The 17,418-nt window shown below is 45.2% G+C and overlaps 1 protein-coding gene across 2 annotated transcripts; it reads left to right on the plus strand.

The window, feature by feature from the left end:
- The first annotated feature begins 215 nt into the window (after window positions 1–215).
- On the plus strand, window positions 216–10,703 carry mapk7 (mitogen-activated protein kinase 7). Of its 2 annotated transcripts, none has more exons than XM_024410364.2 (7): window positions 216–450; window positions 2,419–2,732; window positions 4,619–4,778; window positions 4,948–6,497; window positions 6,761–7,845; window positions 9,356–9,489; window positions 9,851–10,703. In XM_024410364.2, exons 2-7 carry the CDS (start codon window positions 2,423–2,425, stop codon window positions 9,999–10,001), a joined length of 3,390 nt encoding a protein of 1,129 aa, XP_024266132.1. In that variant the 5' UTR covers window positions 216–450; window positions 2,419–2,422; the 3' UTR covers window positions 10,002–10,703. The 2 variants fall into 2 exon arrangements, with proteins under 2 accessions (XP_024266132.1, XP_024266139.1); XM_024410371.2 differs by having other exon boundaries at window positions 235–326.
- Window positions 10,704–17,418: the final 6,715 nt, after the last annotated feature.

Genomic DNA, 17,418 nt, shown 5'->3' on the forward strand with positions numbered 1-17,418 from the left:
TTCCTCCCTCACCCCTTGCCCTGCAAGTGTATAATTGTCAGACGTCGTGACACGTCATCAGAAGTGTCCACTTAATTTGAGGGCTGAGGGGGTAGGGTGTGTCTTAAGTGTTTGGACCGCATTTCATGACTGGCCTCACACCATAACTGGCCTGACACTCCAGTACAGTAGGTGGCGGTGTATGCACCTAAAACTTGGATGAGATCCGCTATCCAAATCCCAAAGAAGAAGAAGAAAACGGAAGACTACAAGGAAGTATATTTACAGTCGCGATAACAACAAATTGCCATGCAATGTAGCGTACTGCTATTGTAGTTTATTTTCAGGTGAACATTAAAAACAGGATTGGCATTTGGCAGGCATATTTGATAAAGGCTTCAGCTCAACTCATGGAAGCAGTCGTTTTGTTGGCCATTGTTGTGGGGCTAGCTATCTTTTCTGAAGACGCAGGTAGGCTAATACCGATACGCCCATGGAAGAGGGTACACTGTTCCTCATTGTCCGTGCATAAATGGGATTACGTGGGTATCAGAGTCCTATTGTAGCAGTTGATCTCGTGATGAAATGATTTATTGGATTACCCCAAAATGCAATCCACTGGACTATAATATCTCAGAGTTGATTGTGTGATATTTGACTAATCAGCCAATGATTTATTTATAACATAATACAGATCTGCTTATTTTGATATGATAATGCAATTTCAAATGTTAGAGATATTGTGAATATTTCATATAACATAGGCCTCATTCTTTTTCATGAGGCAGTTCTCAATATGTGCTTTAGGCTATAGCACACCACAGGAGGCTGCTGAGAGGAGGACGGCTCATAATAATGGCCGGGAACAGAACGAATGGAATGGCATCAAACACATTGAAACCATGTGTTTGTGTTTGATACTAATCCACTCCAGCCATTACCACGAGCCCGTCCACCCCAATTAAGGTGCCACCAACCTCCTATGAATAGGGCTATTGAGTAGGATAGTCGAGGCCTTTTCCTAGCACAGGTATTATATAGACATAGAAAATTGAAATTGAAATCTCAATGCCATACAACTGCAATGACTGCAACATGGGTTGGAGGTTAAATAAAGTATAACGTTTCTTTCAGCTTAAGACCACTGGTTTCCTCAATGATGAACAGGGCTTTCGGAAAGTATTCAGACCCCTCAACTTTTTCCACATTTTGTTAAGTTAAAGCCTTATTCTAAAATGGATTAAATATTTATATTTTCTCAGCAATATACACACTACCACATAATGACAAAGCAAAAACAGATTTCTATACATTTTTTGCAAATTTATTACAAATTAAAAACAGAAATACCTTATTTAAATAAGTATTCAGACCCTTTGCTATGCGAATCGAAATTGAGCTCAGCTGCATCCTGTTTCAATTGATGATCCTTGAGATGTTTCTACAACTTGATTGGAGTCCACCTGTGGTAAATTCAATTGATTGGATATGATTTGGAAAGGCACTTGAAGACTCTCAGACCATAAGAAACATGGTCTCTGGTCTGATGAAACCAAGACTTATGGAGGAAACCTGGCACCATCCCTACGGTAAAGCATGGTGATGGCAGCATCATGCTGTGGGGATGTTTTTCAGCGGAAGGGACTGGGAGACCAGTCAGGATCGAGGCAAAGATGAACTGAGCAAAGTACAGAGAGATCTTTGATGAAAACCTGCTCCAGTGGGCTCAGGACCTCAGACTGGGGCGAAGGTTCACCTTCCAACAGGACAACGACCCTAAGCACACAGCCAAGACAACGCAGGTGTGGCTTCAGGACAAGTCTCTGAATGTCCTTGAATGGCCCGGACTTGTACCCGATCAAACATCTCTGGAGAGACCTGAAAATAGCCGTGCTGCAACACTCCCCATCCAACCTGACAGAGGTTGAAAGGATCTGGAGAGAAGAACAAGAGAAACTCCCCAAATATAGGTTTGCCAAGCTTTTAATGTCATACCCAAGAATACTCAAGGCTGTCAGAGGTGCTTCAACAAAGTACTGAGTACAGGATCTGAATACTTATGTAAATGTCATATTTACATTGCAATTTAATAAAAAATGTTAAAAAAACATTTATAAGAAAAACAGTTTTTGCTTTGTCGTTATGGGGTATTGTGTGTAAATTGAAGGGGGGATTTAATCAATTTTAGAATAAGGCTGTAATGTAACAAAGTGGAAAAAGTAAAGGGGTCTGAATACTTTCCAAAGGCACTATATCTGGACACTGATAGCCTACCTGCCGGAGGAATGAGATTTTAATCAAATGAAATGAGCTTTGACTCAACTGCTTTCAATGTAAAGAAATTAGTTGGAGCTCAGCTGCATAGCCTAATTCAAAAATAGATGTAGCTTTTTGACTGGTTAATCATGTCCCTTCCGTTTCCTCTTCTCTTCCCTCAAGGATCATGTCATCCAAGGAGGGGAGAAAAGGCGAAACTGCTGAATCCGGGGCTATGGCAACACAGAGTTCAATGGCTGTCAACAATGGCAGGGACAACAACCACAAGAACCATGATGAAGTAGGGAGGTTGCACTTGGAACCAAGCAACGAAACAGGCAGTACGGCAGACACCAGCACAGCAGCCAAGAACTTGGCTTTGCTCAAAGCCCACTCCCTGGATGTGAATTTTGAGGTTGGTGAGGAGTATGACGTCATAGAGACCATCGGCACAGGGGCCTATGGAGTCGTTTCCTCCGCCAGGAGGCGGGACAATGGTGAGAGGCTTGCCTTGAAGTTTTTGGTTGCGACTGAAAACAATACTAGTTGTCATATCCTTGCTTGCTCCATCCCTGTTATATCAAATCCTCGCAAACTCGTTGTAGGAGCAGGTCCAATGGAGGGAGGACCTTGGATCCTCTCCTCCCATTGGCTTCTGGGTGCTTGGGCCCATCCACTTTTCTTATAGGCCTACCTTAAAATATTGCCAGCCCAATTTAAAATAAAAAATAAATGTTTCTTGATTGAAATTAACCATCCAAAATAATAATGTGATTTTCTGGAATTTTTTTCTTCTCATTTTGTCTGTCATAGTTGAAGTGTACCTATGATGAAAATTGAAAATGAAAATGAAAATTACAGGCCTCTCATATTTTTACACTGTTTAGCCGGGCACATCAGCATGTCAAAGTGAATCATTGCATGCTAAGTGATTTTCATTTTTCGAATGGTTGTGAACTCATTTGGATCTTATTGTTCACTGTGCTTATCTCTGCCTGTCCTGTGCTTTGCAATGCGTTCGTGTAAACAATGTATCAATTCAACATCACCAGCCATCGCTCGCTCGCTCTCTCTCCTCCCAAACTTTTCCCAGCAATTTATTTGATACATTGTCTTTGCATTATCCTACAGAGGATGTGTTTATTTAAGATATTTTGCTCAATCTTTATAATATAGTATGTAGGCCTACTACTGCAGTGAATTGTCCTGTCATGAAAAGCAGTAATCAGATGACAGGTGTAGCCTGCTGTCTTTTCCCCAGGCTCCCAGGGCCCAGCTTGAAAAGCTCCCCTATTGATTGTTTCTAGGGACAAGAAAATGACCATTCCTACATCGCAATGCAATGAATAATTGTGTTATTATTTACAAGGGAGTACAGAACTTTGGTCGAGGCTTGAGCCTAAACTGCATTTGAATATCCACTCAAAAAGTCCAGTGTTTTCAAATGCATGTTTCATTCTAAAATAACGGCATCTAGCCTTTGCCTGATTTGGCAACCATTTGGGTCAGTTAATGGTCTACTCTCGACAGTTTACAAAGTCCATAAAGGCACATTCAGGCCAGTCATAGGGTATATTTTGTCCGGATGTACCAGCATTAACCGATGCCATATGGGCTTCTATAGCCAATCAGACTCAAACTTCCAGCGGCATAGCTAGTTGATGGTTAATTGACAAAACGGTAAAACAATATTCAACCAACCTTAACTTGGCGATTGCTTCCTTGATTTGGAAGGCACCTGTGTCTTATAAACGCCTGTTTCAAGTTGCAGGTGGAACCCAGAGTTCCACCTGCAACTGGAAACAGGTGTTTATAAGACACTGATTGGTAACCAGTTTATAATTGCAATAAGGCACATCAGGTTTGTGGTACATGACCAATATAATAGGGATAATCAACTCGGGGCTCTATGCGTTCTCTGGAAAATAATGCAACTCCGTGGAAGGTTAGTTCCACTCCGCTAGCACGTCATGGAACACATTTCCCACGTTGTTCATTAGCCCCTCGTTGATTATCCCTTATTTACTCTAGAACCCTTTTAAGGAAGATATCCATATAGGGATCTAACTAGAGTCATGGCTCTAGTTTGGGAGGGGGTTATTTTGTCTGTGATGAAGTCATTTTGTGGGGGAAAACTCATTCTGATTGGCTGTGCCTGGCTACGCAGTGGGTGGACCTGGCTCCCAAGTGGGTGTGTCTATGCCCTCCCAGGCCCCCCCATGGCTATGCCCCTGCCCAATCATGTGAAATCCATAGATTAGGGCCTAATTAATGTATTTAAATTGACTAATTTCCTTCTCAGTAACAAAATCTTTGAAATTGTTGCATGTTGCGTTTTTATTTTTGTTCAGTATTTTTTTTCATCTGGGTAACTTATCTACAGGTCAACAAGTGGCAATTAAGAAGATTCCCAATGCCTTCGAGGTGGTGCAAAACGCCAAGCGTACATTACGAGAGCTGAAGATTCTCAAGCATTTCAAACATGACAACATTATCGCCATCAAAGACATCCTCCAGCCTAGCCTCCCTCACTTCAAGTCTGTGTAAGTAACTGTTATTCTTCATTATATTTCTTTCCCCTTATTGGAAAGTACTTTTTTGTTGTTGTTGTACAATCGAGAAAAAAAACATGACTTAACTTACAAATGACCAGATACAACAAAGCGTAATTTCTCCATCTTTTCTGTTTTGTCCTCGTCTCTCCTCTTCCAGGTATGTGGTTCTGGACCTGATGGAGAGTGATCTCCACCAGATCATCCACTCCCGGCAGCCGCTGACTCCAGAGCACACACGCTACTTCCTGTACCAGCTCCTCCGCGGTCTCAAGTACGTGCACTCGGCCAATGTCATCCACCGTGACCTCAAGCCCTCCAACCTGCTGGTCAACGAGAACTGCGAGCTGAAGATCGGGGACTTTGGCATGGCCCGGGGCCTTAGCTCACACCCCGAGGAGTCCCACTCCTTCATGACTGAGTACGTGGCCACGCGCTGGTACCGCGCCCCTGAACTAATGCTCTCGCTGCACCACTACAGCCTGGCCATCGACCTGTGGTCCGTGGGCTGCATCTTTGCCGAGATGCTGGGCCGCAAGCAGCTGTTTCCCGGGAAGCACTATGTCCACCAGCTGCAGCTTATCCTGTCCGTGTTGGGCACACCACCAGAGGGCGTGATCGGGGCCATTGGGGCTGATCGGGTGCGCTCGTATGTGCGGAGCCTGCCGTCGCACGCACCCGTACCCTTGGCCAAGTTGTACCCGCAGGCCGAGCCTGCTGCCCTGGACCTGCTGGCCACCATGCTGCGCTTCGATCCTCGCGAGCGGATTGATGTGAGCCAGGCACTAGAGCACTCCTACCTGTCCAAGTACCACGACCAGGACGATGAGCCCATCTGCGTGCCTGCCTTCGACTTTGAGTTCGACAAGGCGCCCATGAGCCGGGAGCAGATCAAAGAGGCCATCCTGGTGGAGATCCAGGACTTCCACCGGCGGAAGCAGAACAACCGGCAGAGGATCCAGTTCAGGCCCTTACAGAGGCAGGGTGGTGGTGGTGACCAACGGTCTGCTCAAACCTCCACCGTCAACCTGACCAATAACTCATTGGCTTCCATGTCACGACCGACACAGGTATCGCCGATGCAGCCGCAACCAGTGTCAAAGAGTCAAGCCAATCAGCATCATATAACGACAGGAGGGAGCCAAACTTTCGCCAATCAGCTGCCATCCTTTAGTAAACATGCCCCGCCCCTTTTAGAGGTGACCCCATCCCAACGTCTGACCCACACGTTGCCTCCCCTGACCCAGGCAGAGAGTTGCCAGGACGTGGACATGCCCAGCGCCAACTCGGACAGCGGGCAGCCTGAGATCATAGACCTGATCACGCCAGTCTCTTCCCAGGGCACCTCACCATCTGAAGCTCTGAGAGAAAGCTCGAAGGTGGAGGAGCTAGTACCCACCAGCCAGGGGGGACCTCTGACCCAAGTCACCCAGAGTCAGCCAATGTCTCAGGGCCAGGCTGCGTCTTCCGTGTCCTCCACTTTAGCACACGACACCATGGCCCCTCTGCCCAACTCTGTGCCTTCTCTCATGCTCTCCCAGGCCCAAGCTCAGTCGCTTTCGCAGTCCCTCACTCAGTCATTGTCCAAGGGGGCGAGGGGAACAGCGGGGGCAGGGGAAGGGACCAGGAAAGATGGAGCCATTTCGGAGGACACCAAAGCAGCGCTCAAGGAGGCCTTGCGAAAGTCGGCTCTCAGAAACAAAGCCAGAGGTAAATTGTACAAGTCTACACTTTCAAGTCCTCTTCTTAAAAGGGCTGACGTGCTTGCGTCTTACTGTGTTACTTTTTAAAGGAGTAGTTCAGTATGGGTATTTTAAAAATGGAAACTGGTGAACATTGACTTTTATTTTGGGTTTTGGTTAGAAACCAAAGCAGTCTCTCCTTGTCCATTGATTACTTTCAATGTAAAGAAGAAATATATATATTGTCTGCACTACCCTTTAACGAGAATATTTCTTGTGTTCTCTCTTCAGATGGAGGTCCAACAGCGCTGAGTATGGATACAGGTGGAACAGGTCTGACATGCTCCCTAACCTCCTCCCTCTCTCTTCCGGAGCTACGGCGGCCCGTCACAGCCCAGGAGCGCCAAAGAGAAAGGGAGGAGAAGAGGCGGAGGAGGCAGGAGCGAGCTAAGGAGCGGGAGAGGAAGATGAAAGAGAAGGAGAGAAGAGAAGGGGACTCATTGGGTGGGGTTCTCCTGAGCGACAATGACAAGAGCCTATTGGAACGCTGGAAGAGGATGATGGACAGCCGTGCAGACAAATCACAGAACCCCGATGTTGACACAGCCAAAACTAAGGGCTGCAAAGTGAGTTCCCACCTCAGCGGGAATTTGAGCGAAAACACCCAGGCGGCAATGGCTGTTAACCACACGAAATCGGATAAGGAAGCAGGGGAGATTCAGACTCACAAACAGACGGTACCCCAAATAGATCCCAATCTGTCAGGGATGTTCCAGCCACTAAATACCCAGGGCTCACTGCCTTTCTCTCTGGGCCAGACAAAGGGAGAGGAGATGGGGCGTGTGGCTGTGAGTAGAGGGATGGACATGGTGGATGGAGCCTCCTGTGGCTTAGCTAAAAACAATGCGCTAAAACCGACGCAGGGTGAGTACGAAGGGCCAAGGATCTTCAACTGTCTGGGGAATTGGGCTGTGCAGCAGGTAGGGGCCGGGACTTCCCAGCAACAGCAGCTACCCCTTAACAGATCACCCCAAGCCTGCCAGACAAGCTTCCCTCAGCCGCACCCCGTGGGGACTTTCTTGACGAAAGCCCCAGCACTACCATCGAGCGAAACCAATGGCAACATGAGAACAGGGAGTGGTCAGAACAACATCAACTCTCACCCTAACTCAGTCACTAGTGGGGCCGGACCCATGGAGAAGCTGTGCTCGGCACTGAGAGAGAAGCCCGGGTCCCACACGCAGAGCCCTCTCTGCGGGGCCTTAGGGGCCCCGTCCCTTCCTCATCCCAGCTTAGGGTTCACAGACACCGGACAGCCGGTGCACGCTGTGGCCCCTGACATCCACACGGTCACACTGCAGCTCTCAAAGTCACAGGTGGGTCTGAGTGGTCTCTGACCTTCCTTTCTTCCTAATCTCATCCTCTCCTAGACCCCCCTCCCCCTGTTATATATTTTCTTAGCAGTATTGTAGTTATGTATTTTTTAATATTTTTTATTCTAGTCAGAATATTGACCATATTTTGTCTGGTAATCCAACATTTGTTTGGGGGGTTATAAAGGTAGATTAACTAAACCACTAATTTAGAAAAGCTAGAGGGCGGACTTGGGACAAAATAGTGATAGCAAAATAGTGACAGTCAACTGGGTGGGACTTGGCATGGGTTAAAGGTGATAACAATACAAAGTATATACCTTTTTAATGCCTTATGAGTTAAATTGTCAAACCCTATCAAAACCCCAAATTATAAACTGTTTTTACCTCACTTTGTAAACGCTGTATATCTATAAAACATAGGGGGGAAAAAAGTATCATTTTGATCTTATGGATGGTGAGTCCGTCCATGAGAACAACATTGACTACTTCATAATCCCAATAGCTCTCCATGGCGCTGCCACAGAAGTGATCAATGGCAAAGATAGGAGGTACTAACCTCTAGCTTTTCTAACTCTATGGTGTATTTGCATTTTATCTGTATTTATTAAGGATCCCCATTATCAGCTATTCTTCCTGGGGTCCAACAACATTAAGACAGTTATATACAGTTGAAAATACTACATGACATTACATTTCTTAACACTTTACCCAATACATGAATTGTTTTCCCTCAAGCCAGTACTCCTCTATCACATTTAAAATACAACATCCATGTGTATGAGTGTGTCTTATGTGTGCCTGTGTCTCGTCACAGTTCCTACTGTTCCATAAGGTATTGTTTTTTAAATCTGATTCTACTGCTGCATCAGTTACCTGATGTGGAATAGAGTTCCATGTAGCCATGACTCTATGTAGTACTGTGCGCCTCCCACAGTCAGTTCTTGACATGGGGATTGTGAAGAGAACTTTGGTGGCATGTCTTGTGGGGTGGACATGGGTGTCTGAGCTGTGTGCTAGTAGTTTAAACAGACAACTCGGTGCATTCAGCATGTCAACATTTTTTCTTACAAAAAGTGATGAAATTAATCTCTCCTCCACTTTGAGCCGCAAAAGATTTTGATTTTGTTAGTTCTATGTACATTTAAGGGGCCAGCCGTGCTGCCCTGTTCTGAGCCAATTGTAATTTTCCGAGGTACATCTTTGTGGCACCTTACCACACAACTGAACAGTAGTCCAGGTGTGACAAAACTAGCCTGTAGGACCTGCCTTGTTGATAGTGTTGTTAAGAAGGCAGAGCTTTATTGTGGACAGACGTCTTAGCTACTGTTGTATCAACATGTTTTGACCATGACAGTGCATGCTTATCAGTAACTGGAATAAGCAATTTCATAAGTGTCAAGTGTAGCATCTGGTTGCTCCTCAGTACACACCACAGACCAACAAATATTCTTTACATCAACAACACAGATGTTGGTGATTTCAGGTTTTAACATCTCGTTGCCACTCTCAGGTGGAAGATGTGCTGCCTCCGGTGTTCTCTGTCACCCCTAAGGGCAGTGGGGCAGGATACGGAGTGGGCTTTGACCTGGATGACCTCTTCAACCAGTCCCTCACTGACCTCCAGCACGCAGACCTCAGAGACAGGTGAGTCAAGCTTTACACCTACACCATCATTCCTGGAGCAGTGCTGCGAAAGACTGAAAATAATTGATCAGCCAGCATAGTACAGTCGGGTCGGCACTATAGTGTAAAAGGGTATAGATTTTTACTGTGTATTTACAGGTAACCTAACAAGTCAAACACATTTGTGTATCAGTGCGCTATGAAAACATAATTAATTTGCTTATGTTAAACACAGTTTAAACAAGTATACCCCAGAAACCACTGTAGATGCAAATGTTATACCATACATACATTTGGAGTTGGTGTACTGTCAGTGAAAAAGATAATTAGCACGAGCAGGGGAATGTTTATCAAACCCTCCCTCTCTTTTCTCCTCCATCAGTTACAATGACTCAGGCCCCCTCTCGGCCTCCCTGCTTTCTGATTGGCTGGAGGTGCACCGCATGACTCCGGCTGACCTGGAATCGCTACAGCAGGAACTACAGCTAGGATCTCCCATGATCCTCTCTGACTCCATCCCCTCTGACACCTGACTCCCTCCTTCTGGAATAACAACCAAGACACTGGAGGTAGAAATAGCCCCTTACCAGACATCAGGTTGCATTGTCTGCATCCCAAGTGCATTCCCCACACAGTGCACTACTTGGGAGTAGGTCAATTGCCCCTAAATACTATACAAATAGTCTAGTCCCAGATCTGGGACTGCTATACAGGGTATTTCATCCCCTAATGGTACCTTTAGTCTCTATGTAGTGCACTACATTTGACCGGGCCCATAGGGCTCTGGTCAACACTAGACCCTTGTGTCCCTACATTTAGAAGTTTTCTAGAAAGGAGGAGTCTGAGCCCTGGGTTATACGCTTTGTAATAGACACTCTAAGGATCATCTATTTAATAGTTTTTTTGTTTTTCTAGCATTTCTTCATGCAGTGTTCATGGTTCTTTTAATAAAGATCATTGGGTCATAACTTGTATGATTGTTTTACAATGGGCCCTGAAGGAGAGGAGAGAAGGTAGTTTGTTAACATAATTGAAGCCAATGCCGGTTATTACACCAACAGAGGGGAAAATACATTGATGAAATCGCAATCAGTACAATTGCAATGACTGGGTCATGTTCATTACGGCACGCAACAGAAAAGACTTTGCAATTATTTTAACGTTTGTTATGAGTCCAGGTAGTCCTACCGTTTCAGTCCGGTGTCTTCCGTTTGGTCTCTAATGAATACAACCCTGATCAGGAATGATTTATTAGGAACAGGCCAAAACTCAACGTTGTCACTATTAAAGCAACCCTGTTGAATCCTCTTCGCTACCATTCGCTGTCAAAAAATTGTCGTTTTGTGTTATTGGAGAGTTGAGGGGCTTGTAATTTGAGAGTTGACAATCGTTCACCACAGTGAATGGGTGTGAACGCATGAACAGAAAATGGAGATTAGCTTTGGCAGGTAATCATGTTTCAACATGTTCAGTGCAATATTAATCTGTTGATCATTATACATTTACAAAACACAGGCTGCCACTCAAAAGAAGAACATTAAAAACAAAGAATACATAGTTTAAATAATAATAAATTCCGTATAAGCAGGATAAGAAAAAGTGGGCCTCCACCACCAAAGACAACGCAATATCTATTGCACTCCACACTGCCCTCACCCACCAAGATAAGAGGAATACCTATGTGATAATACTGTTGATTGGCAGCTCAGCGTTCAACACCATTGTGCCCTCCAAGCTTGTCACCAAGCTTAGGACCCTGGGACTGAACACCTCCCTCTAAAACTGGATCCTGGACTTCCTGACAGGCTGACCTCAGGTGGTGTACGTAGGCAACATCCCCTCCGCCATGATGACCCTCAACGCTGGGGCCCCACAGGGGTGTGAGCGCTTTGTCCCCTACCTGTACTCCCTGTTCATCCACACACAACACCAAGTTTGGTGGTGACACGACGGTGGTAGGCCTGATTACCGGCGACGATGAGACAGCTTACAGGGAGGTGGTCCGTGACTGGACAATGTGGGTTCGGAACAACAAGCTCTCAACGTCAGTAAGACCAAGGAGCTGATCGTGGACTATAGGAAACGGAGCGGCTAGCACGCCCCCATCCACATCGACGGGGCTGCAGTGGAGCGGGTCGAGGGCTTGAAGTGTCCAAATCGCTTGAAGTGTCCAAATTTTACTAGGATTAAATGTCAGGAATTGTGAAAACCTGAGTTTAAATGTATTTGGCTAAGGTGTATGTAAACTTCTGACTTCAACACTCGAGTGGTTAAAGGGGAAACATTTAAATGTCTTGGAATGGCCTAGTCAAAGCCCAGACCTCAATCCAATTGAGAATCTGTGGTATGACTTAAATATTGCTGTACACCAGCGGAACCCATCCAACTTGAAGGAGCTGGAGCAGTTCTGCCTTGATGTGCCAAGCTTATAGAGACATACCCCAAGAGACTTGCAGCTGTAATTGCTGCAAAAGGTGTCTCTACAAACTATTGACTTTGGGGGGGATGAATAGTTAGAATATAGAGTAGGCCTACAAGCCCTCAGTCCAGCTTCTCTCAGCCTATTGCGGACAGTCTGAGCACTGATGGAGGGATTGTGCATTCCTGGTGTAACTCGGGCAGTTGTTGTTGCCATCCTGTACCTGTCCCGCATGTGTGATGTTTGGATGTACTGATCCTGTGCAGGTGTTACATGTGGTCTGCCACTGCGACGATCAGCTGTCCGTCCTGTCTATGGCGTCTCACAGTACGGACATTGCAATTTATTGCCCTGGCCACATCCTCATGCCCCCTTGCAGCATGCCTAAGGCACGTTCACGCAGATGAGCAGGGACCCTGGGCATCTTTATTTTGGTGTTTTTCAGAGTCAGTAGAAGGGCCTCTTTAGTGTCCTAAGTTTTCATAACTGTGACCTTAATTGCCTACCGTCTGTAAGCTGTTAGTGTCTTAATGATCGTTCCACAGGTGCATGTTCATTAATTAAGCATGGTAAACAGTGTTTAAACCCTTTACAAATGAAGATCTGTGAAGTTATTTGGATTTGACAAATTATCTTTGAAAGAGTGTCCTGAAAAAGGGAGTATAGTATGCTTACTTACTTTATCGTGCTATTTTTATATCTTGTGTTTTTGTTGTACTGTATTTTTAGTATTACATAGTTATTGATGACTGAATTGTTGCAAGAAAGGCATTTCACTGTACTTGTGCGTGTGACATTAAAAGTCTAAAATATGAATAATGTGCCTACCTGATTTCACACAAGGGACAATTTCATTGTAAAGTGTTTCCTTGGTGTTACAAAAAGGTGTTCCTAGTGTATAAGATTTTATCCTGAACAAAAATATGAACACAACATGTAAAGTGTTGGTCCTATATTTCATGTGCTGAAATGAAAGATCCCATAAACTTTGTATACGCACAAAAAGCTTATTTCTCTCAAATGTGGTGCACAAATTTGTCACTGTTCGTGAGCATTTCCCCATTACCAAGATAATCCATTCACCTGACAGGTGTGGATATCAAGAAGCTGATTAAACAGTAGGTGCACCTTGTGCTGGGGACAACAGGCCACTATAAATGTGCAGTTGTCACACAATGCCACAGATGTCAGAAGTTGAGGGAGCGAGTAATTGGCATGCTGACTGCAGGAATGTCCACCAGAGCTGTTGCATGTTCATTTCTCTACCATAAGCCGCCTCCAATGTCATTTTATATAATTTGGCAGTACGTCCAGCAAGCCTCACAACTGCAGAGCATGTGTAACCACACCAGCCCAGGGCCTCCACATCCAGCCTTTCAACTGGAGTATCGTCTGAGACTAGCCAGCCGGACAGCTGATGAAACAGTGGTTTTGCATAACCAAAGAATTTTCACACAAACTTTAAGAAACCATCTCGGGGGAAGTTAATCTGCGTGCTCGTCGTGCTGACCAGGGTCTTGAGCTGACTGCAGTTCTGCGTCGTAACACAGTTGGCAACTACAGTTGGCAAATACTCACCTTCACTGGCATGCTGGAAAAGTGTGCTCTTTGTGGATGAATCCTGGTTTCAACTGTACCGGGAAGATGGCAGATGTGTGGGCGAGCGGTTTGCTGATGTGAACAGAGTGCCCCATGGTGGTGGTGGGGTTATGGTATGGGCAGGCATAAGCCACGGACAACAAACACAATTGCATTTTATCGATGGCAGTTAGAATGCACAGAGATCCTGAGGCCCATTGTCGTGCCATTCATCCACCGCCATCACCTCATGTTTCTGCATGATAATGCACGGCCCCATGTAGCAAGGGGAAATGCTCACTAACAGCAAGCTGAAAATGTCCCAGTTCTTCCATGGCCTGCATATTCACCAGACATGTCACCCATTGAAAATGTTTGGGATGCTCTGGATCAATGTGTTCCAGTTCCAGCCAATATCCAGGAACTTCGCACAGCCATTGAAGAGGAGTGGGACAACATTCCACAGGCCACAATCAACAACTCTATGTGAAGGAGATGTCGCGTTGCATGAGGCAAATGGTGATCACACCAGACACTGACTGGTTTTCTGATCCACGCCCCTACCCTTTTTATCTGTATTTCCAGTCATGTGAAAACTATAGACTAGGGCCTAATACATTTTATTTAATTGACTGATTTCCTTATATGAACTAAGTCAGTAAAATCTTTGAAATTGTTGGGTTTATATTTTTCTAAACAATACACAAACATCACACAAGCATCAACCCCTGACTAGACCCACATGCTCACACCCCCATCTCCAGCACCTGCATCACTCTCCGCCACATGGCCTCAAACACCACCATTTTGTTTCTCTCCGTCATCCAGACTTTCAACGTTGAGATAAAGCATTTTACCTCTCCAGTGTGTTAACGGTGGAGGATTGGTTGATTTCCAGTATGATTTTTTTCAAGATTGACGAGAAAAGTATCATTAAACCCATCAGGTTTCTCACAGCACCCTCATATTCCATGTCTTGAAATACGCAGGCAGAGATTAAAAGTACATTTATATTGTAATACCTCTGACAGCCAACTTTGACTCCACCCATAACTTTGACTCCACCCATAACTTTGACTCCACCCATAACTTTGACTCCACCCATAACTTTGACTTCATAACATTCCCAGAAGACATGGGTTGAGTCATTGTTAGTTTTACACTTAAGACATGACTCTACCGTTGTGCTGTAGAATTGGGGAACTTTGTCTCTTCTATAATAAATTCTATACATTAGTTTATACTGGATTAAGCCTGTATTTTTGTTTTCTGTAATTTAGTTAGTTATGTTCCCTCCTGCCAATATCAGTTATTTTTCTTGGTTCCAATAGTTTACACTTTATATACAAACAAAGGTATGTGGACGCTCCTTCAAATTAGTGGATTCAGCTATTTCAGCCACACCCTTTGCTGAGAGGTTAAAAACTCGACACACAGCCATTCAATCTCCATAGACAAACATTGACAGTCGAATGGCCTTACTGAAGAGCTCAGTGACTTTCAACATGGCACCATCATAGGATGCCACCTTTCCAACAAGTCAGTTCGTCAAATTTCTGCCCTGCTGGAGCTGGCCCGGTCAACTGTAAGTGCTGTTATTGTGAAGTGGAAACATCTAGGAGACGTTTCCACTTCAGCCTGGAAGTGGTAGACCACACAAGCTCACAGAATTGGACCGCCGAGTGCGTCCAGAAATTAGGTCCTCGGTTGCAACAGTCACTACCGAGTTCCAAACCTCCTCTGGAAGCAACGTCAGCACAATAACTGTTTGTCGGGAGCTTCATGAAATGGGTTTCCATGGCCAAGCAGCCACACACAACCCTAAGATCACCATGCGCAATGCCAAGCATTGGCTGGAGTGGTGTAAAGCTCGCTACCATCGGACTCTGGAGCAGTGGAAACGCATTCTCTGGAGTGATGAATCACGATTCACCATCTGGCAGTCCGACGGACAAATCTGGGTTTGGCGGGTGCAAGGATAACGCTACCTGCCCCAATGCATAGTGCCAACTGTAAAGTTTGGTGGAGGAGGAATAATGGTCTGGGGCTATTTTTCATGGTTCGGGCTTGGCCACTTAGTTCCAGTGAAGGGAAATCTTAACGCTACAGCATACAATGACATCCAAGACAATTCTGTGCTTTCAACTTTGTGGCAACAGATTGCAGAAGGCCCTTTCCTGTTTCAGCATGACAGTGCCCCCGTGGACAAAGCGAGGTCCATACAGAAATGGTTTGTTGAGATCGGTGTGGAAGAACTTGACTGGCCTGCACAGAGCCAGATCTCAACCCCATCGAACACCTTTGGAACGCCGACTGCGAGCCAGGCCTAATCGCCCAACATCAATGCCCGACCTCACGAATGCCCTTGTGGCTAAATGGAAGTAAGTCCCCGCATCAATGTTCCAACATCTAGTAGAACGCCTTCCCAGAAGAATGGAGGCTGTTAAAGCAACAAAAGGGGGGGACCAACTCCATATTAATGCCCATGAATTTGGAATGAGATGGTCGACGAGCAGGTGTCCACACACTACATGTCCAAAAGTAGCAGACTTGGATGAGTTAGGGTGGGTAATGAAGAAAATGGGGGCATCTTTCATTAGCAGTTGCAATAAACAAGAAAAGAGGAATAGCTTCCAACTTATATTTTGCCCATATCGGAATTTAAAGCTCTGTAACTCCAGGAAGCAGCCCCAATCTGTAGGACACCTCAATAATATTGTAAATTGTTCATTCATTGGCAGAGTCACCGTATTAATGTCCTCCTGTTCCATAAGCAATATAATCAAGTCCAATACTGATCCATAAGTAATGTTCCTTGTACCCACTTGAGGTATCCTCATTGTCTTATGCTGAGGGCTGCGTGATTGTGCATGTGTGAATATTGAGCAAATCATAAATGGGTTCCTTCTGTCGACTCCTCCCCCTTGCGCGTGTTGGATTTGATCAGTCAAATTGATTTATAAAGCCCTTCTTACATCAGCTGATGTCACAAAGTGCTGTACAGAAACCCAGCCTAAAACACCAAACCACACAGGTGTAGAAGCACGGTGGCTAGGAAAAACTCCCTAGAAAGGCCGAAACCTAGAGAGGAACCAGGCTATGAGGGGTGGCCAGTCCTCTTCTGGCTGTGCCGGGTGGAGATAACAGAGCATGGCCAAGATGTTCATAGATGACCAGCAGGGTCAAATAATAATCACAGTGGTTGTAGACGGTGCAACAGGTCAGCACCTCAGGAGTAAAATGTATGTTAGTTGGCTTTTAATAGCCGATCATTCAGAGTATAGGTTAGGTTTGATTCTCAAAGTCTCGAGCCTCCTTGGCAGTGAACGTGTGTGTTCTGAAAGGTAAAGATGAGCTATTTGATCTATAACCTGTCTAGCACAACTTGCAAGCTTATTTTACACATGTACGTTGGGATTCCTACACAAATTTGCCTGATGCCAGTGGAGACTCATTTCTAACAATTGCATTTGATAGCAAGTGTCCTCTCCTCGCCCCCTCATTGAAGTTTTCAAAAGAAGGACACGAGGAGCCGAGCTAATCTAATTTAGAAAAGGCCTTGATCAAATCTCGGGGCTCTGAATCTCATTGGTCTTTCCTTGATTCCTCACATCCTTCTCATAGGGCATTGGCGGAGACGTTCTGAGATTTCTCCCCTTGGACCTTCTCTGCCAATGGCCCATGAGAGGAATCAAGGAAAGACCATAACGATTGATCCGACTTCAGAAATGCATCCTTCCATCCTCATTTCCTTCATAATTACAGATCTATAACTTGAATGGATAGGTGTAATCAAGGTCACTACCCTACCTTCACTCACTCAGATGGAATTACTTCATCCTTCCTTTCCTTGTTGTATTTCTATAGCATTCAAACAGGGCCCAGGTGACAGGAGGAGAACAAAGACAATGGATATTCTAGAACACATGTAAGTGACAGTTCTTATAAATTAC

Source organism: Oncorhynchus tshawytscha, linkage group LG03 (genome assembly GCF_018296145.1).
Source record: "Oncorhynchus tshawytscha isolate Ot180627B linkage group LG03, Otsh_v2.0, whole genome shotgun sequence".
In the NCBI taxonomy this organism is placed as follows: domain Eukaryota; kingdom Metazoa; phylum Chordata; class Actinopteri; order Salmoniformes; family Salmonidae; genus Oncorhynchus; species Oncorhynchus tshawytscha.

Coding starts and splice junctions, on each gene's coding strand:
- mapk7 (XM_024410364.2), top strand. CDS start 2,423: ATGTCATCCAAGGAGGGGAGAAAAGGCGAAACTGCTGAATCCGGGGCT. Junction 7,846..9,355: donor TGCAGCTCTCAAAGTCACAG/GTGGGTCTGAGT, acceptor TGCCACTCTCAG/GTGGAAGATGTGCTGCCTCC. Junction 9,490..9,850: donor CACGCAGACCTCAGAGACAG/GTGAGTCAAGCT, acceptor CTCCTCCATCAG/TTACAATGACTCAGGCCCCC.